Source organism: Podarcis gaigeae (assembly GCF_964106915.1).
Source record: "Podarcis gaigeae genome assembly, chromosome: 15".
Taxonomy (NCBI): domain Eukaryota; kingdom Metazoa; phylum Chordata; class Lepidosauria; order Squamata; family Lacertidae; genus Podarcis; species Podarcis gaigeae.
The window spans coordinates 35,591,744-35,615,326 of record NC_139692.1 but is presented as its reverse complement, the minus strand read 5'-3'; the positions used below and the strand labels follow the sequence as shown (position 1 = coordinate 35,615,326).

The 23,583-nt window shown below is 44.7% G+C and overlaps 1 protein-coding gene across 1 annotated transcript in view; it reads right to left on the bottom strand.

Annotated features, from left to right (window-relative positions):
• Positions 1–23,583, bottom strand: part of GALNT17 (polypeptide N-acetylgalactosaminyltransferase 17) — a 112,291-nt gene that overhangs the window by 71,045 nt on the left and 17,663 nt on the right. The window contains exon 2 of the mRNA XM_083714561.1: positions 2,909–3,092. Within this exon, the coding sequence (XP_083570687.1) occupies positions 2,909–3,092 (184 nt within the window). The remainder of the gene's footprint in view (positions 1–2,908; positions 3,093–23,583) is intronic.

Genomic DNA, 23,583 nt, shown 5'->3' with positions numbered 1-23,583 from the left:
TCTGCATTTATATGCAAGTTGTTCCTATGCTGCGAGTTTGTATAAATCTTCAATCACCATCATTATTTTATTATTTGTACCGCACCCAATTGACTGGGTTGCCCCAGACACTCTGGGCGGCTTCCAGCATACACAAGAACATAACAAAACATTAAACATTAAAAACTTCCCTATATATAAAACTGCCTTCATATGTCTTCTAAAGGAATGCGGCTTCCAAATGCCCAGGGGGGCTGAGAGATGCTTCCTTCTGGATGTTAATTAAAACTCACCTGCCTGTACTTGCATACTTTGGTTATTTATTACCAGGTGTTTTGTTTTGGTCCATTTCGTTCCGTTTCATAAATGGGGCATTTCCACCATTGCATATCTCTTTCAGAGTGTGTTGGCAATGCATCCGTCCTCCCCCCATGTTTAAAATAAATAAATAGATCCCCTCACTCAGGGTTTTGTTGGAGCTCATTTTCCCACTTGGGTAAAGATTCAATACAACACTCTTCTTCATTAGAGCTGTCAGGAGCGGATGTCCCAGCCTTTTGTGTGGATTTCCAAATGAGACTCCAAGCAACAGAGTACATGCCTACACTTTACACTGTGGGATCACACATAGTGCTACAGTTCCTAGGGAACTTACTGGCAAATAGGGGCTGGCCTGCCTCTCAGTGTTATTATTTGGAGGTTCACGCTTGTCAGAGCTGCCCGAGGTCCCAGCTCACAAAGGACCAACGCCAGTTCGTTGTTATATACAAAAGTCTTTATTGAAGTTCAGTTTCAATTTCGAAGCTGCGGCGCGCAGCTCTAAGTCTCAAACTCTAGACCGCTGAAGCTCCGTCTGAATCTCCTCCCCCCAGACACCAGTTTAAGACTCTAGCCTTGCTCCACCTCTTCCTTTGCTCTTTCCTCCTCTGGGTCCGCCTGTCTGCTGGGGTCTTGCCCTTTCTAGACTCTTCTGACGCTGAGTCCCCTGAGTCTTCCCCCCGCCTCCGGCGGGCTTTAGGACCTGGTTCCCAATCCAGGTTTTCTGCTGTCCCGCGCGCCTGTACATTCGAACTTGGCGTGCACGCCCAGCCGGCAACCTTTCTCCTGACCGTTACACTGCTCCTGTCACTGCTCCCCCCTTCGGGGAGGCTAGCTGGACCTGACTTCCCCTCCGTTTCCTCACTCTCCGATAGAGGCGTGGTCAGCCCGGACTCATCTTCTCTCCCTGCTGGAGGAGACGCTGGCCCTGATACATGGGACTCATCCCCCCCACTATGCTCTGGTGGGGGAACTGGTCCTGATCTCCCGCTGCTGCTTTGGGAGTCCCCGCTGGCCCCTTGCTTCTGGTGCATCCCCCCTGGGACCCCCCTTGCCCTGGCCCTCGGCGCCCCCCTCTGGGAATCTTCTGATTCGCTGGAGAAGCTCATGGAATCTCTCGTGCCACTGTCATACTCCCCTACGCTGCCCTCAGATTCTTCCCCTTCACTCTCCATTTCCTCTCTCCCCTGTGCCTCTGCTCCTGAGCCCCTGACAACGCTCAACCTCATTAGTCAAGTTTCATTGCTGGGAGGTGGGGCCAGTCCCAATTATATAGGGGGTGGAGCCGACAACAGCCAGACAGTCGGCTCTGGAGATTCACCCTCCAACCCCTCTCTTAGTTTAATGTATTCTTGTTTGCAGGTTAACTTTTTCTTCCTGTTTAACTGTCTTTGACTGGTTGCTGTTGAAGGACAGGGAAGAAATTTTCCTGCTTTGGCAGGTTTTGTCTTCCCCATAGCTATTTGTCCCCACTTTGGCGGTTTATGGCCTTGGGTGGAATCCTTTAGTCTTTTCTTCCCTATATGAGGGAGGGCATGAAGTGGTGATTCACCCCCCCCCCTTGCGGTGTCGATTCCAGGATTCCCTCTTAAAAGAGGTTATATAATGGGTGTCACTGGCCATACACCAAAAGGCTGTCAGTGAACTACCCTGCATGCAGGGATATAGGCTGTGCTGCCTGCTACACATATGTCTTGCAGTGCATCCCCACATTCAATTTACCCTGATATTCCCCAGTTCCCCCAGCTGAAGAGCTGTGGGGGGGGGGTACACACCCAAGGCCTAAGCCAAGGTCTTCCTACATTCGGAAGTTTAATAAAGTTGCGGCCTAATTTAATTCCATAACACGTTGTCTTTATTCCTTCCTTATGATCCCTGGGGGCTGGGGCTGTCACGGCCTGGTCATGCAATTAAGATCACACACAACTGTACTGTGCCAAAACTCTAAAAGCCCTGTGTATTTGTATTAATATTAATATCTGTGCATTCATTATATATAATGTGCAGTTAGGTCTGATAAGTCTTCCCGCATGCTCCCTCACTGAGCTATCACATACCCTCCAACCTTTCTCCAAAGAAAATAGGACATTCCATAATAATGATTATTATAATTTTATTATTTATACCCCGCCCATCTGACTGGGTTGCCCCAGCCACTCTGGGTAGCTTCCAACATATATAAAAATACAATAAAGCATTAAACATTAAAAATCTTCCCTGGGGGGTATTGGGACTGGAAGGGCAGAAGAAAGGAATCTTACTGGTAGGTGGAGTCAAAGCCGATCTATTTGTAGGGAGATTAGGCAATAGACTAACATTTCATAGAATTATGAAAGAATGTTGTCTGTTGCGTGACCATTCATTCTGAGGTTTGACATTGCAGCTTCAAAGCATGTATTGCATGTTGAATAGGAGAAATTCATACCAAAATGCTAATAATTGTTTCATGAGGATTTCTTTCCCCTTCCAAACACACACACACACACACACACACACACACACACACTGCAGCAAAAATGTGGAGAAATGGATCAGGGATCAGAAAAATACAAAACCGAGAGAAGCAAAATGGACAGATCCATTGGTCCCTAGTATAAAATGAAGGACTTACTTGGTTGGTCGATAATCTGGTATGGTACGGTCCAGTGATATTTTCTCACTGAGGTAGGAATTGTAGCCATATTTCTCATGTGGTCCCTTGGCTTTCTCTTCCTCCTCAGGGGAAAGTGTAGCTGGAAGCCCACCTTTCCCACGGCCACCATAGCCTTCAATGAGCCCCAGTGATTTTGACAGACCTGAAGAGAACAAAACAGGATCAGTTTTCAAAAATGGGAGCCAACAGTTGCTTCTTTATCCCAGAATCAAAGATGTAACCCAGGCGTTGCTAAACTTTCTGGGCCTGTGAACATATTTCATCTTTTTTGAGTGAGTGTGTGTTGGGATTCCCACTCCTTCCCCTGGTAATTTCTGTCCCTCACCTTTCCCCAGATCAGCTGTCCCTGATTCACACACACATTTACTTCACTTTTCCAAGTGATTAGGGTAAAAGCAATATCCAATAGAATTAATCTGAGCCTTGAAAAACACAAGGAACTGAAAGAAGTAAGGAGGAAAAAATGGCACACCCTCTCTAGGGATGTAAGGTTTCATTTTCCTTTCCACCTTGTATTCATCACACACAACATTGTTTCTGTTCCACTGCAGTTCTTCCACCAACACCTACTTGTTTCACCACCACCACCATCGTCATTTGTATGCTGCCTTTCCATAGGTAAAGTTCTGCTCAAAGTGGCTTATAGCTTATCTTTTTAATTACAAACATAACAAAAGCAGCCATGAACAATAAATAAAAGACATTAAAAAGCACACAACCAAATTGAGGGATGTCCCCATAAATCATAAGATCTAAAAGTAAACATAAAAAAATAGTATTAACAACAGCAATGAAACTCCCTAAACAGTAGCCCAACTCCAGAAGCCTCAGCTTTTGTAAGCTGGAGTCAGTCGGGGCCTTGCCCTTCTGGAGCACTGGAAGCCAAAAGAGAGTAATCTCCCAGCTGTGCCCTGCCCTTAATGGGCAGGCCACACACCCTGACCCACCAGATTGGCCGGCCCGGCGAGTGACGCAGCCGGGAAACCCCAACCGCACAGGTCTGGCCTCTGCGCACATGGAGGGGTCATGAGAGTCCACAACACCAGCTCCTCTTAAGGTGGAAGTGGCCTTGCTGTCTGCTGTGGAAAAATTATTTGACCTACGTAAGCTACTGACTGAATATGAAGATTTATATATGTACCATGGAGGTATAAGTGCCTGAACCCTGTCGAATGACTGAGCCCATGTGTCTGGGCTGAAATTAATTTTGCAATGGCACAACGGAACAGGGACTCTTCGCAATACTAGAACTTGGAGACAATCAACAAAGCTGAATGCTTGAAAAGTCAGAACAGGAGTACTTCTTGCAGGACATATTATAATTATTGAATTTGCTCTCACAAGAGGGAGAGAAGCATCAATTGGATGGCTTTAAAGAGGATTAGACAAATTCATGGAAGATCTGGCTATAGGTCGTTTTGAATTAAGTCCTAGGGCTGAGCGATGTCCAGTTTTCAGCATCAGTGATATACTGATATAGCACGAGGTCTGAAATAAGGATGGAACTATGGAGAGGTGAACTGGGTAATGTCCTGGCAAATGCTACTAATTAGGAGACACACTTTTACTTACCCAGTTTAACATATTGTTGCACCTGTTGTTTTATAGACCAGAGCAACAAGGGTGGTAGAACTCAGGAGAGAAGCGATGGCCAGCTTCATCATTTATCCAACATCACAATTTTTTTACATAGCACACACACACACATTGTGATTTATGATACATTGCCATGTCCAATATTATGAAAACGTTACCACAACGTGGACCCAAGGTAGTCCGTTCCACTGAGCTAAAATGAATGCAGATATAATGGCCAATTTAAGCTTTCAAACAAATAAATAGGACACAGCATGCACAATACAGAAGCCTTGGACTTTCTGCAACACAAAGTGCTTTTTGCTCCACTCTCTTTAAGGAAAGAGCCAAGGGGCAAGAACGAGTGTCAAAGAAAGAAAAGCCAAGCACATTAAGAAGGGATGGAAAGACAAAGTAATATTTTATGACATGCTTCACTGTGCATTATAGAGAGCAGTAGCACCTGACATTTTTACATTTATTTTTAGGAGAGATTCACACCTCCCTCATTGTCAGGCACTACTGAGCACTTTGATGGATGGTTTTTATTCTTAGCGGTGATATTTATTTTCCCATCGCTTCGGCTGAGGGACCCTGCGACCCCTCCAGGCAGGCCTTTTGTGTCATTCCGTTATTTCGACAGGAGGTGAACAAGAAACAAAAGAGCGCAATGCCACAAGATCTGGATTCATGCGCTCCCCAATGTGCTGTTGCAATTGTGGTGTTCTCTTCCTTCAAGGCAACCCTTCTGTGTGTGTGAGAAGGGAGGGGAAGAGGCAATGTCAGGGACGGTATGTTCACCAATTAAATATGGTTAGAATGCAATCGGTTTCCATACTTTAAAACAAACCATCCAAATCATCTTAAAGTATATTCTTCTTACCCGAACCTCCAGTTTAGGCCTTCAACTCAAAAACGGGCATTCTGGGGATTTGGTGTGGGAGAGATCTATTGCAATCCCTGTTTGGCTCAGTAATATGATGACCCACTGGTGGAGGAAGAGGGGGGCGGGGGCAGCCCACTTCCCCCCCCACAGTGCAATCCCAGTGGGGTGCTATCGCGGCTGCCCATCGCCTGCGCTGAGTGCCACGCCCCTGCAGGTGGCATGCCACGCCCCCAGGACGCATGCCACACCCCCAGGATGCACACCAGCCACACACCCCCAGTGCCTGCTCTCCGCCACTATGATGGCCTAGGGCTCAATCTTCAAAACATTGGTCCACATGCATCTGCCAGCTGAGCTAGCAGCAGCCCCTCCCAGAGGCTCCTTAAGAGATCTTGCAACATGTTCCTTTAGTCAAGGATCAATCGGTTGCCTTACACAGCAATTCCAGCTCCTGGAATCCGTGAAATAAGTTCAATGCATCATAAAGCCAGTCCACTCCTATCAGGAAAAGTTCCACTGCACCATACTCCTTTCCAGGTCATTTCCTCCCCATCCCACATCTCAAAAGGCACCCAGAGCCATTGTCACAAAAACTTAAGTGTTCTCAGGTGAGATGCAACCGTTTGGATATGTGCATTCCCATTCTGCCCCAGCCCTGCACGTCATCCCACTCGCCACGCTCCCCGTTGCCAGATCAGCCTGTCAGAAGAGATTCACTAAGGCAGTCAAAGTGTCACTTGGTTTTAAAGTGTATGCAACGGCAGATCCGCAAAACGTAGACAGGTGCTCTTGGTGGGAGGAATACATTAAGGGCCCAGCATCGAGATTGGAAAAGACAATGTGACTCCACAGTGATTGAAAAGTTGTCTTTGAAATACCTGGCCTTGGAAAAGGAGGAATCAATCCTAAGGCTTCCCTGAAGGAAAATACCTTGATTCATTCGAGTATATGGCCCCTCCACCTTGAAAACTAGGGAGCTTCTGCAAATGGGATGCTTGAAAAAGCTTGAACTCTCAAGGCACCTCTCAAGGATTTGCAAGGAAAATGAGAAAAACATAAAGGGTTTCAGGCTCCTTCCTCCACCACACTCCCCTGCCAATAAACAAACAAAAGGAAGACTCTTGCGGTTTCAAACAGAGGAGTCACTAGCAACAATGTGGACTGACAATGCTGAAATTGGCTAATAAATAATAATAAATAATAATATATTTATATGCCATTCATCTGGCAGGGTTGCCCAGCTACTCTGGGCTACTACTTTCTAAGCCATGGGTAGGCAAACTAAGGCCCAGGGGCCGGATCTGGCCCAATCACCTTCTAAATTCGACCCGTGGATGGTCTGGGAACCAGTGTGTTTTTACATGAGTAGAATGTGTGCTTTTATTTAAAATGCATCTCTGGGTTATTTGTGGGGCATAAGAATTTGTTCATTTTTTCCCTTTCAAAATATAGCCCCCCCCCACAAGGTCTGAGGGACAGTGGACTGGCCCCCTGCTGAAAAAGTTTGCTGACCCCTGTGAATCTAAGCCTACTACAAAACCAGTTCCTCCGTCATAAGAATAAACAGAGCCTGCTGGATCAGACCAGTGACCCATCCAGTCCAACATTCAGTTCTCACAGTAACCAACCAGATGTACATAGGAAGTCCACAAGCAGGATGTGAGCACAACAGCACTCCATTCACCCGCAGTTCCCAACCACTGGGACATAGTGCCTCTGACAGTTGGTAGCTATCCCTGACTCTTGTGGGGGGAAATTCTATAGTTCAGCTGTGTGAAAAAGTACTTTCTTCTGTCTCTCTTGAATCTTCCAACATTCAGCTTCCTTGGGTGACCCAAAGTTCTGGTGTCATGGGAGATACTAAGAGTCCCTGTTCTGTTGGGCCATTGAGAAATTCACAAGACACAATCCCAGACACAAGGGCTCAGTCCCTCAGTCATTCAACTAGGAATGCCAGTGTTCTCTGATAAAAAAAGGTTTTTATTAGGGTTTATAAAGAAAAATATAAAGATTTTTTTTATCAAATATCTCTTTTTTTGTCCAAATCAAAACATTAATCAAAAGAAAAGAAAAGAAAGAAGTTAAAGTGAAGTTCTTTAAGCTCAGGTTCAGACATGTTCTTCAAGGGCTCATGAAAGCCCACCTCAAGAAAGAAGTGAACTTGTATTGACTTATATGTTATCTTTTATTAAACCACCTCAAGGCAGTTTACAATAAAAAAACCTTTATAATACAGTTAGAATTTTAAAAACATAAACCAGCAGTATTAACAGTCAGTGCAATTATTGTAACACACTTAAAGCCTCAAATTTCTCCATCTTGAAATAGCACCCACACCAGGGAAGAATTAAATCAGCAATACCAGGGAATTCATGTGTAGGTGGCCTCAAGCTCTGATGTGTGCTGCCGCCAGGTCTCTGCTCCAGTCCTGCAGTGAGAGCTGGAGGACTCTTGTTTGGCAATCTGATCTGTTCATGCACAAACCCCTGCAGGCTAACTGCTTAATTCTGCTGACCCATCCCTGCTGAACGTATGTGGGCTTGGACACCTTAATTAAGTCTCTGGTGCCACAGAGTTGAACGTGGGGTTCAAGGCTCCATTGAGCACCACCAACAACATCATGCTTAGGCATGGTGACAGTAATGATGGTAAGCCCAGTTGCTGGTCATGGGCTCTGCTGCGACCAGGCCCTTGCCCCATTATGCCACATATTGGCACTGGTCTTGAGAATTTCCTAGCACATAGGAAGGCAGGAAGCTGCCTCATACTGGTCCGTCAAGCTCAGTATTGTCAACACTATACGACAATGGCTCTGCAGGATTCCAGAGTCTCTCCAGCTCAAGCTGGAGGTGCCAGGAATTGAACCTTCATGCAAACCAGGTGATCTGCTACTGAGCTGCAGCTACTGAGCTGCAAAGCAGGTCCTCTGTTACTGAGCCATGACTACTTAGCTATAATGCACTTCCCTGGAATTTTGAGATCAAACGGGACCTCACCTCATCATGCAGATTCGAACCGCCACCCTTCCAATCAGCAAGCCCAAGAGGCTCAGTGGTTTAGACCACAGCACCACACACATCCCTTGGTCCTGCACATTATATCATAGGGATGGCCCAGGGCATGAGAACTTACCAGAGGCAGATTGAAATAGAACATGTCAAGTGATTTGGTGAGTTCTCTGAGATTCTAGGGCATGCTGCTCTTAAACAGAAAGCATAGACCTGTTGCCAAGTATGGAGCAAATCTTACGAAAGCTTGGAGGAGCAAGCCATGCACCCAGCCACTGGTTTTCAAAACACAAGTGAAGCAGAAAGATTGTTGTTGCTTATATTAAATAATAAAAAAATACAAGATAGGGATGTTTAGTGTATCTGAGCACTTATGAAACCCCAAGTTCCCTCCTGTGTCATCCTATCTCCAGATTAACAAAAGACCTGGGGGGTGCTCGAGGTTTTGACTCAGATTTATTATACAAGCTTTCCATCTAGAAGCTTTTGTACACCAGTGATTTTTGTCATTGAGAGAGCTCTTAACTTGTCTCTCCTTTTTCCTACATCCAAAATACATGGTACTTCTGTTTGACTGAGTGATGGTGGCACTCTGCAGCAGCACTGAAAAGAAAACACAACTTAGTATTCCTCCATGTGAAGAGAATGTTTATTAAAGAGCTTTTTTTCTGTACACTGCAGAAAGTCCACTAAAACTGCTGCTACTAATTAGATTATTTAGCAGTCATGTTGTGCCTGATGTTGTACAGATCATATAAGTGACACAGTAAGTTCCTAGAGCTTTTCTGATCTTATGGCATCTTCAGGCAGGAATGGGAAAGACTCCTTCATCTGAAATTCTGGAGAGTCATTGCCAGTTGCTGATGGCAATGCTGAAGTATGGGATCATCCAACCTCTGGTTGAAAACCTCCGATGACTTTACTTTCCCCCAAAAAACCACAGTCCTTCCAGTTGAGAATAATCCAGACTGAAATTCCCAGGTGTCAGAAAAGGTTATTTATGTATGCAACAACTGTGGCCCGTGCTTTGTTAGCACCAAAATGGAAAATGAGCAAGGTCCCAACCAAAGAAGATTGGCAGCTTAAGTTGACAGAATATGCACAACTTGCAGACTTAACATATAGAATAAGAGAACAAGAAGAACATACGTTTAAGGAAGATTGGAAAACATTTATTGAATATATGGAAAATTATTGTATAAGCTGGCAGCATTCAGATAAATTAAACAGTGTAAATATGTTCTGATGGATGTAATAATGGAAAGCTGATTGGTGTAGTTTTTCTAAACTATTCAGGGATATAAGGTATGCAAAATGGAGCAAGGAAAGAGAAGGGAAGTCACTGATATCTTAAGTATGTAAATGTTTTTTTGAAATTGTAAAACAGAAAATTCAATAAGAATCATATTTTTTTTTAAAAAAATGAAAACCTCCAGTGAAGGAGAGTCTACCACATTCCCAGGTAATTTCATTCCGCTGTTCAACAGCTCTTACCACCAGAAAGTTCTTCCTAATGTTTAATAGGAATCACCTTCCTTCAAATTTGAATTCTTTGGTTGGGTCCTACATAGCTCACTGGTTTAATTCACCATAAGGCAGCAATACAAAGCAGGGTTTGTCACTCAGTGGTAGAGCATTTGTTTTCCAGGCAAAATTTCCCAGTTCCATCTCTGGCATATCAAGGTAGGGCTGGGAAGGACTCCTCCCTGAAAAGAGTAGAGAGCCACTTCCAGTCATTGTGCAAACAAGACTAAGCTAGACGGACCAACAGTTTGGGCATGTGAAGGAAGAGGGTGAACATAGCACAGCACTATTATCTGCCGCATCTGTTCTGTCTCTTGCATGCACATGTTAAAAGGTGGGAGAGAAGCTTCTCAGTCATATGGCACCACTTCTGTTATGGCTGAGAGCCTGGTCCATTTCATTTTAGGAAATTAGAGTGCTGCAGCAGTCCAAAACTGAGCTCTGAAAAACAATCACGTTCAGCATCTCCGAAAGATGTAGAGGAAGGAAGTGGATATAAAGCACCAGGCACAAAAGCCCTGCTTTAACTACATCAGAGAGCTGGACCGAAGGCTATGGGGCAGTTAAGTGCTTCATAATATTTATCTTCCCTGAGTGAAAGGAAATACAACAATTCATGGCTGGTGGAGACGGAGGGATCAAATTTCTCTCTCCACTCAAGGAGATTAACGTCATAAAAGATCCAAGCCGTCATGCGTCATTACAGAGACACATTGCTAAGTTGTGAAGTAAGGAGGCTTTTGGAATTTTCCATGAAATAGGAGTAATAATATTCAGTGGGGGTTTTTTTGTTTTTGTTTTTTAAAATGAAAAGTTGGAAGAGAGTGAGATTTGCTACAAGCTGAAATCTGATGTCCATCGTTGTAGCCAGGAAGAGAGCTGCTGGAGATTTTCTTGATGAGGAAATGAGTCAAGGAATGCAGAATATTGTGGCAATGAGTGAAGCCACTTTGTTGAATCACTGCTTCCCTTAAAACAATTAATTGGAGTGCAGATCAGATGCTGTGATGTGCCACAGCAAGGCCCACCCAGCAGGTAAGATGAGGCAAGGTGGGAGAAGGTTCTGGCTGACTGAAGGGGTAAGGCAGGTTTCAGACTAGGTTCTGGGGCAGTAGTCTGCATCCTATTTTAGACACAGGGCCCGCTTTTAACCCAAACATGCATTTGGGGACCCATTTCTTGAACCCATTTCTTGACGTGGGTGGTGCTGTGGGTTAAACCACAGAGCCTAGGACTCGCCGATCAGAAGGTCAGCAGTTCGAATCCAAACGACAGGGTGAGCTCCTGTTGCTCGGTCCCTGCTCCTGCCAACCTAGCAGTTCAAAAGAACGTCAAAGTGCAAGTAGATAAATAGGTACTGCTCCAGCGGGAAGCTAAACGGCGTTTCCGTGCAGTGCTCTGGTTTGCCAGAAGCGGCTTAGTCATGCTGGCCACATGACCCGGAAGCTGTACACTGGCTCCCTCGGCAAATAAAGCGAGATGAGCGACGCAACCCCAGAGTTGGCCACGACTGGACCTAAGGGTCAGGGGTCCCTTTACCTTTACCTTTTTCTTGAACCTTTGCCATATATGTGCATGGTGGTAGTACTCCTGTTGTGAGCCACCTTGGATCACTCAATGATCCACTGGTCCATCCAGCCCCACCAGCTGAAGACCAGAGCTCTGGGGGAATGTGGAGCTCTAAAGTTGCTCCGGCAAGGAACAAGCTGAAACAGAGCCCTGCTATGACTGCATAGCAGCTTCATTGTCAGCACTGCAGGATGCTTCTGTATTTACCCTTCTCCGGTAATCTCCAACTGTAATGGAGCAGGAGCCTCAGGTCTTTCTGGGTCTTCTGCAGGAGAGTCCTCCCAGTCAGGGGATGGCAGTGCTGCATCCTCAGGCCAAGGAGTCCTTGGCCAAGTAGGTTCATCTGTGAGTGTTTATGAGCCTGCTCCTGCATGCCTTCCCCCTCCTGCTTCAAAGTCCTCACCCCCAACCTCTGAAGCTGTGGAATCTGACCAGAGGCGGAGCTAGCTGCTCTGGCACCCAGAGTGGTGCACATGCTATGCACCCGAGGGCAGGGCTAGCCACCCAGGGGGTGGGGCAAGCATCCCAGAGGGGTGCCGCCCACGGTGAGCATCCCGGGGGGATGTGGCAGTGTTACCCCCTCAGGGATGACACCCAGGAAGGGCCGCACCCACCCCCTTCCTCCTCCAGCGAATCTGACTCCAGGGTCATGATGGATGAGGACCAAATCCAGTTCCCAAAACAAAAGAAGCAAACACACCAAAAGGCAGAAGAGTTTGACAGCTTTGGGCTTCAGCCTTCTATCTTCAACTAGAATTTCCATTTTCTCCAGGTTTCTCCCTCCCCTGTTCCTATTTATTTGTGTGTATTCATTTCTGGATACCTTTGCAATTTCCAAATCGCCCGCTGATTAGTAGAGCATACGAACGAACAAAAGTGGCCCAGATTGAAATGGCCTCATTTGCATATTTAACTAGGCCCTTAACTAAAATTCTGATGGATTTTCATGATGACTTGTGTGTGTGCATGCGTGCGTGCGTGTGTGCGTGCCTGGGAGAGTTAAGGAACATTGATTCTAACGCACCTCTGAATGTATGCTTTACCCTAGTATTGGTTTTCAGTATACGAGCTCAGAGCTGTGGCATGCAACATCGCAACTTCCTCTCCCTTTGTGGCAACACTCCTACCCTTTCCTATTTGGTGGAGACAGTTCCATTGTGGCAAATGGAATAGTGCACCACTAAGCTCAGCCTGCCCACCTCCCTCACTCCTAACTTATAACCAGTCCAGGGGCAGATCCCAGCACTGAAAGTTGTGGGAACAAATCCAGAATTAGTTGGCTTTCTCCAATATTGGCTCCTCTTCTTTCTTAGTCACAGTATTGCCCTTGCAGAACTCAGCGGGCAGAAGGATAGGGACTAAACAGGCATGACTTGGCTCTGCCTGTCGTTGGCTCTGGCGCCACCTACTGTTGGGCTCCCAGCCTGCTGCCCCACTGGTACTAAGGAGCACCAGCCTTTGCTTCTAAGGAACACCTGCACTAAGTAAGAACTCCCTCACGTTCTCCGCCATTCCTGCCCCCACATACTCACAGTCGCTAAAAGATGTTTATTCTTTTATCAGGAGCACTTCAACCTGCTAAGAAGAAGGGAAAGTGATCTTGAAAGATCTGCCATTAATCATTGGGCTGACAGTGTTAAGTGGGTCAGGTAGGTGGAATTTAGAGTGTAACCATTGGAGGCAGATGACATCAGATGCCAATGAGATATATTTAATCATGCACCTTCCTGTTCAAACAAAACCCAGACTTCTAAATTTTAAAATGAAAGATGCAGTATCACAATTTAAACAATTTTGGAAATATACTTTTTTTAAAAAAACACCTGGGCTCTGCAGTGCTTCAGATGGAGCAGGGCACTCACCAGTCCCACCCAGGAACTGTGGACAACACCAAGTAATAATGAATTAAGCCACATGAGGGGAGCCAGAGAGTCTCCAGATGTTTTAGATTGCCCTGACCAATGTTCAGGCAATTTTAGGGTAGCATGGCTGGTCTGGCTGCACTGGGTGCTGGGGGGCGGGCAGCACAACGGAGGAAGAGCCCACTGAAAACTGAGAGCCACCACTGTTCAGTGATCAATAAATTTGTGGAGCAAGAGGGTCACAAGTTACTGACTCTTGTTGCATTGTATTACAATGGTACCTCAGGTTAAGTACTTAATTCATTCCGGAGGTCCGTACTTAACCTGAAACTGTTCTTAACCTGAAGCACCATTTTAGCTACATGGGGCCTCCCGTTGCTGCCGCGCCGCCAGAGCACAATTTCTGTTCTCATCCTGAAGCAAAGTTCTTAACCTGAGGTACTATTTCTGGGTTAGCTGAGTCTGTAACCTGCAGCGTATGTAACCTGAAGCGTATGTAACCCGAGGTGCCACTGTATTGGCTTAAATACCACACAATGAACAAAGCATCTCAGCAACAAAGTAAGCACGTTTACAAAACAGCTTGAAAATACTTAGCCAGCATTTGAAAGTGACACACAATAACACACAAACACACACACCCTCAATTCTTATCGACTTTCTCACACACACACACACATGCAAACATATGTAGTGCACAAACACTAATAAATAGGATATAGATGACAAAGAACAAATCTTGGAATATATATGAAATGAATTACAGAGTGACTATTGCAAACTGTCAATACGAGTACCAGTATCCTTTACCCTAATATTTTCTTTTCCTTGTTCAGCAAACTCAAAGGTGAAGAAACACATTAGATGGAGGCCAGCCACGTTCCTCAATGTTTCTGAAAAACAATGAAATCATGCCATTCTGCCCAAACCAATTATTTCTGCACTGGCCTTGTTTCACCTTAAACTTACGTGTCACATTTCCAAGTAAGGCTACCTCCCAGAGCTTTTGGTGCTAGAAATCCCTAGTGACTCTGCAAAGTCATGGCAAGCCTGTGCCACCAATAACAAATGGTTTATTTAGCTCCCAACTTCTTACCCTGCCTGAAAAATAAATTGAAGAGAGCCAGTCGCAGAGAGGGTCGCATTGTCTAGCAATTAGGGCTGGTAGGACTCATCAGTTTGGGTTCATTTTTGCAACTAAATTCAAATGCCTACATTTCTGCAGCAACCCTCATAGCAAATTATTCAGCATTTTAGTTTGAATTTATCCAAACAGATTTCCATGCAGTTTTGACGAGTGTGCACATCTTTACACGCAATTTCCCCTAATACAATGCATGTTTTATTTCAATTTCACTACACTGACTCGCATTAAGAGATATACCATCTCTGAACATCTATTTCACTGTCATAGATGATAGCCACGGATAGACTTTTCCTGTGGTCAGACTGGATCCAGCAAAACTGCATAGCTGTTAGCGCTGTACACTCTCCCCCAGGCAACCTGGGGGATACCTGACCCAGATACAACCCCAAATGAATTCAAGAGGAGGGATAATATCTAATTAGGGTTTTTGAAACCCTAGACTTAGAACATAAGAAAATAAGACCCACAAAGCTTGACTGGCAGGTGAAGACAATGGAATACTTAGAACTTGCAAAAATGACTGGGAGAATAAGAGGAAACACAAATCAGAAAGGGAGTAAAGAATGGATAATATTTAAAGAATATATAAAACAATATTGTGAAAATGCAGGTCTCCTGGCAGGTTTAGAATGAATCTTGAATATTAAGGAATGCCAGAAACTTAAAAATCTCTTCATGATATGCAATAGATATATGTAGAATATGTAGAAAGCACAATAAGGTGAATCGGAAGTCAAAGGTGTGTGTGAAGTTAGAATATTTGTTGTTAGTGTATGTGTAGTTATTATTGATGTACTGTTCTTTTCTTTCTTTTTTTGTCTGTGCTGTTTTGTGTAAACTGTTTTGCAATAAAAAAATAAGAAAAGAGTTCCGTAGTTTAACTATACACTGTGTGAAGAAACTATACAACTTTCTTTTATCGGTCCTGAATCTTCCAGCACAGATTCACTGGATTTCAAAAAATACCTGGTGTTATGAGAAAAAACTTTTCTCTACCCACTTTCTCTGTGCCATGCATAGTTTTATAAACTTGTATTGTGTCGCTTTCTTGCTCACTTTTTCTTTAAACTAAAAAGAAAACCCCAAATTTTGCATCCTTTCTTCCAAGAGGAGTCAGCCCATCCATTTGATCATTTGGGTTGCCTTTTCTGAATCCTTTTCCATCTCTACAATATCCTTTTGTAGTGACCAGAACTGTGCACACGGTTCCAAATTCAGTTGCACCATAGATTTGTGGAGCAATATTATGAAATTGGCAGATCTACTTTCAATTCCTTTCCTAATACTCCCTAGCACGGAAGTTGCCCTTTTTCACCCAGATTAAAGATACAGAGAGAGAGGAAGAAGGAAATACTGTGTCTCATTCTCTCACCACCACCACCATCACGCTAGGATTGGGTGGTGTCAATCCTGTTGGCTGCTGCTCTGGAAGCAGCTTCCCTGTGGAGAAAGCTCTTGCTAAAGAGACGCCTGCAACCTAAAGGATCGGATCCTTTGCTCACTAGCCAGAGAAGAGAGCTGGTAGGACACACTGCCTCCTCCTCATTCCTGAAGAAGAAGAAGAGTTTGGATTTGATATCCCGCCTTTCACTCCCTTTAAGGAGTCTCAAAGCAGCTAACATTCTCCTTTCCCTTTCTCCCCCACAACAAACACTCTGTGAGGTGAGTGGGGCTGAGAGACTTCAAAGAAGTGTCACTGGCCCAAGGTCACCCAGCAGCGGCATGTGGAGGAGCAGAGACGCGAACCCGGTTCCCCAGATTACGAGACTACCGCTCTTAACCACTACACCACACTGGCCCAAATCCCCACCCCCTAGATCACTACAGTTGGCCCATCCCATCCCAAGTCAATCTGGGATTGTATCTGTCCAACTCAGGCAAAGCCTAAAGGTGTGCAGTGAAATTAGGGGAGCAGTTAAGGCCAGAGGCACCAGTTTGCAAGGGTAATTGGGGAGGGCGACATTGTGCGTGTGACAACATGACATCCTAATGTTGTGCACATGAGCATTGTGCCTCCCTAAGCCAGGCAGAAGCTTCCTGGGCTTTGGGAAGGAGGCACCAGGAGAACATTTAGGGGATTAGCCTAGTTCTCCTAGTCCAGGCATAAACAAACTTGGCCCTCCAGATGTTTCTGGACTACAGTTCCCATCATCCCTGACCATTGGTCCTGTTAGCTAGGGATCATGGGAGTTGTAGTCCCAAAACATCTGGAGGGCCGAGTTTGCTTATGCCTGTCCTAGTTCACTGATCACACACCACTTGGCAATATCCCCCCCCCCGCCAAAAAAAATCAGCCAAATTTAGCCACAGACCTAGTCATTCTTTTGTTTGAGAGCCAGTATCTTTTATCATAAAATGTAGATCTCCTCCCTCCCCAAACACACTGAACAATACAGTCATTGCAATTGTTTGAAAGAGGAGGAAGAGAAAGCTGAGGGCAGACATAGCGCGGCAGTGGAGAATTTATGAGGGAAGAAGAAAGGCGGAACACATCCCATTTAAAGCAAAATGATAGTGGGAAAGGGATAATTTACTCCAAGCCCATTAGAGGGTCATTTATAATGCTTTCTGCTTTCTTCCGATTACCAGTAATTAGAGGAGAACGGGGGGGGGGGGGAGAGAAAACAGAGAGACAAGAGTAAAGCAGCAAAAATATTTGTTCGTGGGTAAATTTAAACAACACGGTGCCACCTCCCCCGCAGTCAACACCACCTCACACATTTCCAAAGCACAAGAAGACAGAACTCAGGCATTTCTGCGCTCTGATGATGGATACACGATGAGGAGAGAATTACAGAGCTAAATGGGACCAGAACGCAATCAAGTTCAACCTTTCGCATCAACCCACACACTTCCCCAGAGATTAACCCATGAAGACCACAACTGCTCTATTGTGCTGCACAGCACTGCTCAGCACAGAGACAACATCCTATGAAGCAGTTCCTGCTTTGTTTTTTGAATTATTATTATTATTATTTCCCTCGAAGTCTAATTAAGGACTCCAGACAGAATCGCCATTTGCTGGGGCCTGTTCCCAATAAATCAAGAATTCCCATCTGCCCTCCACATCCAAGGCTCACTCTCATCCACTCCCACCAACCACATAGATAATGAATTCCTGAACAACCCATTATTGGAGAGCAGGTATTTGACCTACGAAAACAATTGCACGCAGAGGACGGTGGCTGAGATGTTCAAGGGTCTGGGAACCAAGCCTTATGAGGAGTAGTTGAGAAAGTTGTGTGTGTTTAGCCTGGAGAAGAGAAGACTGAGAGGTGATATGAAGGCCAACTTCAGGTATCGTAAGGGCTGTCACACGGAAGATGAAGCAAGCTTGTTTTCTCTTTCTCCAGAGAGTAGGGCTCAAACCTATGGATTTAAATTAGAAGGAAGGAGATACCTACTAAACATTAGAAAGAACTTTCTGTTGCTAAGAGCTGTTTAACAATGGAAAGAACTACCTGGTCAGGCTGTGGGCCATCTACCTCTGCTTAAAAATCTCCAATGAAGATTCACTGGAGATTTTTAAGCAGAGGTAGATGGCCATATGTCAGGGATTCTTTAGCTGTGATTCCTACATTGCAGGGAGTTGGAACAGATGAACTTCTAGCTCTACAATTCTCTGAGCATGGAAGCATTAGAGCTATGCCTGTGTTTTGTGCTCTGACGTTATTCAGAAATGTCCAATTGGCTTGCTTTTTAAAGCTAAACATCTGGAGGTCCTGCTAGCCTTGCCCCCCACTGAAATCCCACCCCTTCGATTCATCCCTCAGCAACCCTGCCAATAATTATACACCACTCATTTTCTCCTACTGGATAATACTGTCAGCTGCTGCAAATGAAAGCAACTTGCAAATTCCAAAAAGCAGCTGCGTTTCCGTTTACATATTGTGCTGGAACGTGCAGGTTCACCTTTACATGTGAACAGAATGTCCCCCCATTTTGAATCATGGGGAAATTAGAATGACAGCTATGCCACCCAGTCCAACCACTTGAGACCATGGGCGGGGCTCAGTGTCATTTGTGAGGCAGGGGCAAGGACACCAGCTTTTGTCCAATTATGCGATGCACTGGTCTTGGCCCTGGCGAGAGTCAAGTCCTCAAATCATGGACAGCCTGACAGGTCTGAGGAGATTTTTTACAGGAAAGCTGTGATAGGACTTTCTAAAAACAACAACAAGAAGAAGTGGCCTGTTATTATATTACCCCAAAGCCACAACCTTCACCCACCCACCCACCGTCTCTTGTTAGTCTCTCAGCAGCAGCTGGAGAGAAGGGAGATAAAATGTGTTTTAAAAGAGATGAATTGCCTTCTTACCTTCTGGCCTGCATGCTGGATCACAAATATTAAAGCTCCAATGTCAGACAACATTATCATCAAGTGTGTGTGTATAGATATATAGATATATGTCTATCTATAGATAATGCAACAAAAACAAACACCCCCATCTCCCCCCCCCCCGGAAGGCTTTGCTTCCTGCTCTTGGGAAATACAGTGGTACCTTGGGTTAAGTACTTAATTCGCTCCGGAGGTCCGTTCTTAACCTGAAACTGTTCTTAACCTGAAGCACCACTTTAGCTAATGGGGCCTCCCACTGCCGCTGTACCGCCAGAGCCCGATTTCTGTTCTCATCCTGAAGCAAAGTTCTTAACCTGAAGCACTATTTCTGGGTTAGCGGAGTCTGTAACCTGAAGCGTCTGTAACCTGAGGTACCACTGTATATAAATTATGGAATAATTATGGTAATAATTTGACCATATTTATTTCAATTGCCAGATGAGGATAAAGCATGACCTGGTCAAGTTCAACTGCAGCACCACATTAACCTTTGAGAAGCCGCAGAGAAAATGTGGAGTTTGGAAACTTCTCACACTTCTTGCATTCAGCTAAAGTAACAAAACGAGCCCACAAGGCCAAGAAAAATAGAAGGCAAATTATCTCAAACACGGTCTTTGTGAGAGAAAATTATCCATCCCCATCTCAATAAGGATTCTCACAGAGCCAGACAAGGTGAGAAAAATGGCAACCTTGGAGGATCTCGGAGGAAACTGTTGCCTAGAAACGACAAACTGCCAGTAACAAAAGGCTGCTTCCATAATGGGTCAAGTAAGAGCCAGTGGCTCCGTCCCACTTCTTTGTTTCAGAGGACCTCAGTAGGAGTTGCTTCCTGGTCTACCAGTAGAGAAGAACAAGGGCAGGAAATGCTGCCTGTGTAACCTTTGTGCCATTAAAATCATCAAACAATTTCTGTTCCTGTACTGGATTTGAGTGTGATTTTGTTTTGAGATCCCTTTGCAAGCCACCAAGGTGATACAGAGGTAGCCTGGGACTAGACAAATCTTTTCACTTGTGATTTGTCTCAGTTTCCCAAACTTAAAGCAGTTTGCATTAAGCCAGCATTTTAGTGCAAATTTCTCCTAAAATACACATTTTTTGGGGAGCAATAATGCATCTTCTACATCATCTTTGCTACCATTTTATGCACACTTTCTGCTAACATATGCATTTGTGTACACATTATTTGTTTGGAAAACTGAAGTGCAAAACTGTAGAGAAGTGCAAATTTAGCCGGATTTCAGTTTACATGTTATTGCAGTAAATGCAAATTAGACATGTTTGCCTGAAAATCTGAATCAAACTGAACTTTTGCACCGTCACTACACAAGGCTCAGGGGGAGGGGAGATTATTGGGGTTCTTTTCCTGCACTTCCCCACAAATATTATCAGTAGAAAACATATAAGCGCAAATTTAAGTATTTATATCATTATTATATGCATGTATTAGTTTAGTTTAAGTATATCTAATGCGCTGCCTACCACATGTTGTTGGACTCTTAACTCCCATCAGTCCCAGCTAAGGTCCCATCTGCAGTATCTCAAATTAAATCAAAGCAGTATCATACCATAAACATGGCTTCTCCCAAAGAATCCTGGGAGCTGTAGTTTATTAAGGGTGTTGAGAGTTATTAGGAGACCCCTATTCTCTCAAGGAGATACAATTTTCAGAGGGGTTTAATAATCAATCTCTCTTCCTGGGGAACTCTGAGAATTGCAGCTGTGCCAGGGGAATAGGGTATCTCCTAAAAACTCTCAGCAGCCTTAACAAACTACAGCTCCCAGGATTCTTTGTGGGAAGCTGCAATGGCTTCAAGAAGTGGGGTACCACTTTAAATGTATCATGCGGATGGGGCCATAATCAAAGGCCAGGGATGATGGAAGTTGCCATCCAACCATATCTAGATGACATCACATTGGTGACCCCTGGTTCAGTATCCAACATTTAATGATAAGCTGATTAATCATCATGAATAATGTCAATTCAATAGATAGGCAAACCACTTCAATGGAAGAACATCTTACAGCATCAGAAAATTATAAATCATCATTTTCTCTCTCTAAGTAATATTGACAATTGCACAATTGCTCAAATTAAGAATAGATAACATCAAATATTTGTTCAATGCAAACACAAGTCCTTTATTAGAATGATTAATGAATCATTTAGTACTAAAGAGGCAACTGGCTTGAATTACTTCTTCCTTGCCTCCATTTAGGCAAACTTATCAATGAAACTGTCAAAAGAGATTTGGCTGGCAAGCTATGAAAATAATAATCTATATATGGTCGGTAATTCTATCCTTTCTTTCCACCAGTTTTCCTGGAACAGGCATTAGGGTGATCACCCTGTAATTTTCTACATCCCCCTTTTAAAGGTTAGTGTTACATTGGCCACATTCCAGTTTTCAGGAATGGAGGCTGAGCTTTGTGTTGGGGTACTAATAATAATAAAGAGGCCAGAGAGTACACATGGGGTAAAGTAGGACCACTTTAGTAAACTATATCTTAAGAAATGATGCACTTAGTCTTACACAATTGCACAGAGGGAAATGTACACTGTGTGGAAAATCATCCAAAAATCTATCAAGTTCTGAAGACCACTTACTAGGTGACTCCACCCTACAGGCAGTAAAAGTTGTCTCAAAATCTGATTCTTTCCCCTGCCATTCCCCTTCAAGTGAGAAGAGGACCTTCCTGATTCTTGGCCCCATGGAGCCACACAATCCCGAGTGAGTGGCACAGGTTAACCCCAAAAGTGATTCATACCCTGCCCCATAGGTCACAGAACCCTGTATGCAAATCTCTGGAGTCATTTGTCACCTGAAGGTGCCTCAGGTGTTTGCCACCTCTTCCCTTTCCCACCCACCCACCTTCCAAGTGACTAAACCAATTAAACAAATCAACCTAATTAATTGATACCCACCAATAACTACACTTACCCAGCACTACAATGTGGAGTCGGAAATATATCCTACTGCTAGCCAATGGCAGAAGGAAGCAACCAGTTATACTCACATTGCATACTGACAGAGCAGTCTGGGTGCTGCATTTGGAAGAAGGAAACTGGGAGGTGAAGCCTTAAATACCCTCCCAGCCACTCCTCTCCTGTGCTAGAATGAGCCAGCTTCAGGAGACCAGAAGGAACGTCTTGCTAGTCTTCTGGTCCCACTGCAAATGAGTTCTCACCTGGACTCCTTTTGGAGTGGGAAAGGGGGAGCATTTCTGTTAGAAGATCAGCAATTTCACATTTGACTTCTTCAAAAATCCTGAGGTGGGTGTCATCCACAGTCAACAATGTGTCAGTTTTTATTTTATCATTAAGTCCTAGAATACCTTTCTCTTGCACTGCTATTTGCATCAGATTCTCAGCCTCCCTGTGAAAGCTAATTCAAGGCATAGGCCTTACATTTGCTGTGAAGACAGAGGCAAATAATTCATTCAGCTTATCTGCAATCTCCCTTTCCTCCTTTAGTACACCATTGACTCCCTTGTAAGGCAAAGGTCTAAGTAGCTTCCTAGCTGCTTTTGTTATTCTGATATATCTAAATACAGTGGTACCTCTGGTTACAAACTTAATTCATTCCAGAGGTCTGTTCTTAATCTGAAACCGTTCTTAACCTGAGGTACCACTTTAGCTAATGGGGCCTCCCACTGCCACTGCACCACTGATGTGCGATTTCTGTTCTCATCCTGAGGTAAAGTTCTTAACCTGAGGTACTACTTCCGGGTTAGCAGAGTCTGTAACCTGAAGTGTTTGTAACCCGTGGTGTTTGTAGCCCAAGGTACCACTGTATATCCTGTCTCAGGAATCATTTCTATTTTCCTCAGTGTGGCACCGTCATCCCCCCCACCACAACACCTCATTCCACAGGGCAGCATGGGAGCTGCCATCTGGGAGCAGGATCCATCACAACTTAAAAGAGGTGGGTAGTGTGAATGCCAGAGGAGTGCTATTGAGGCGATTCCTTACAACGGAGATGGGAAACAACTGACCCATAGGCCATTGCTGGCCCCACCAGGGGCTCTAAATTGACCCACAACTCCAAGCCCTCTGTACCTCAGCTGCCACTGATGCCTGCAGATTCAAAGAGCAGTGTGAGCAACTCATAAAGCCCTTTCAAAAGCAGCTCAATGCTGCTCTTAAAACCTCTGGAAACTGGATATTTAAAGGGCAACCCAGGGCTCCTGAGGGGGGAAAGGGCTTTCAAATCACTATGTGCTGCACTTTGACACCCAACAGTTAGAGTTTCAAAACAAACCATCCTCCGTTGTCACTGTTGTTGGAGTTTGCCTTATATATAATGCAGTGGAGAGCAGAGATAGTCTGGTAAGATGGCTGGTTGAAAGAATAAGGAAACTTGAGGTTTATTACTCCCGAGTCCTGGCGAACAAAGCCATTCCAGTCACAAGCTTAGAAGTGGCCATCACAGAGCCAGGAGGTTCACAAAAGGCAAGGTCTAACATGAACTGAAGCGACAGCAGGAAGGAAGTCAAGTTGGAGAGGAAAAACCATCTATGAGTAGTTACTCAAGAGGGAACCAGTGAGGGGAGAATAGGTTGCCTTTCTTTCTCTCACCCACCACTGGCTCAGGGCCCTCCTTGCTTGGAGGCTTTTAAGCAGAGGTTGGGTGGCCATCTGTCATGGATGCTTTAGCCTGAGATTCCTGCATTAAGATTCCTGCGCTAGATTACCCTTGCACTCCCTTCCGACTCTACAAGTCTA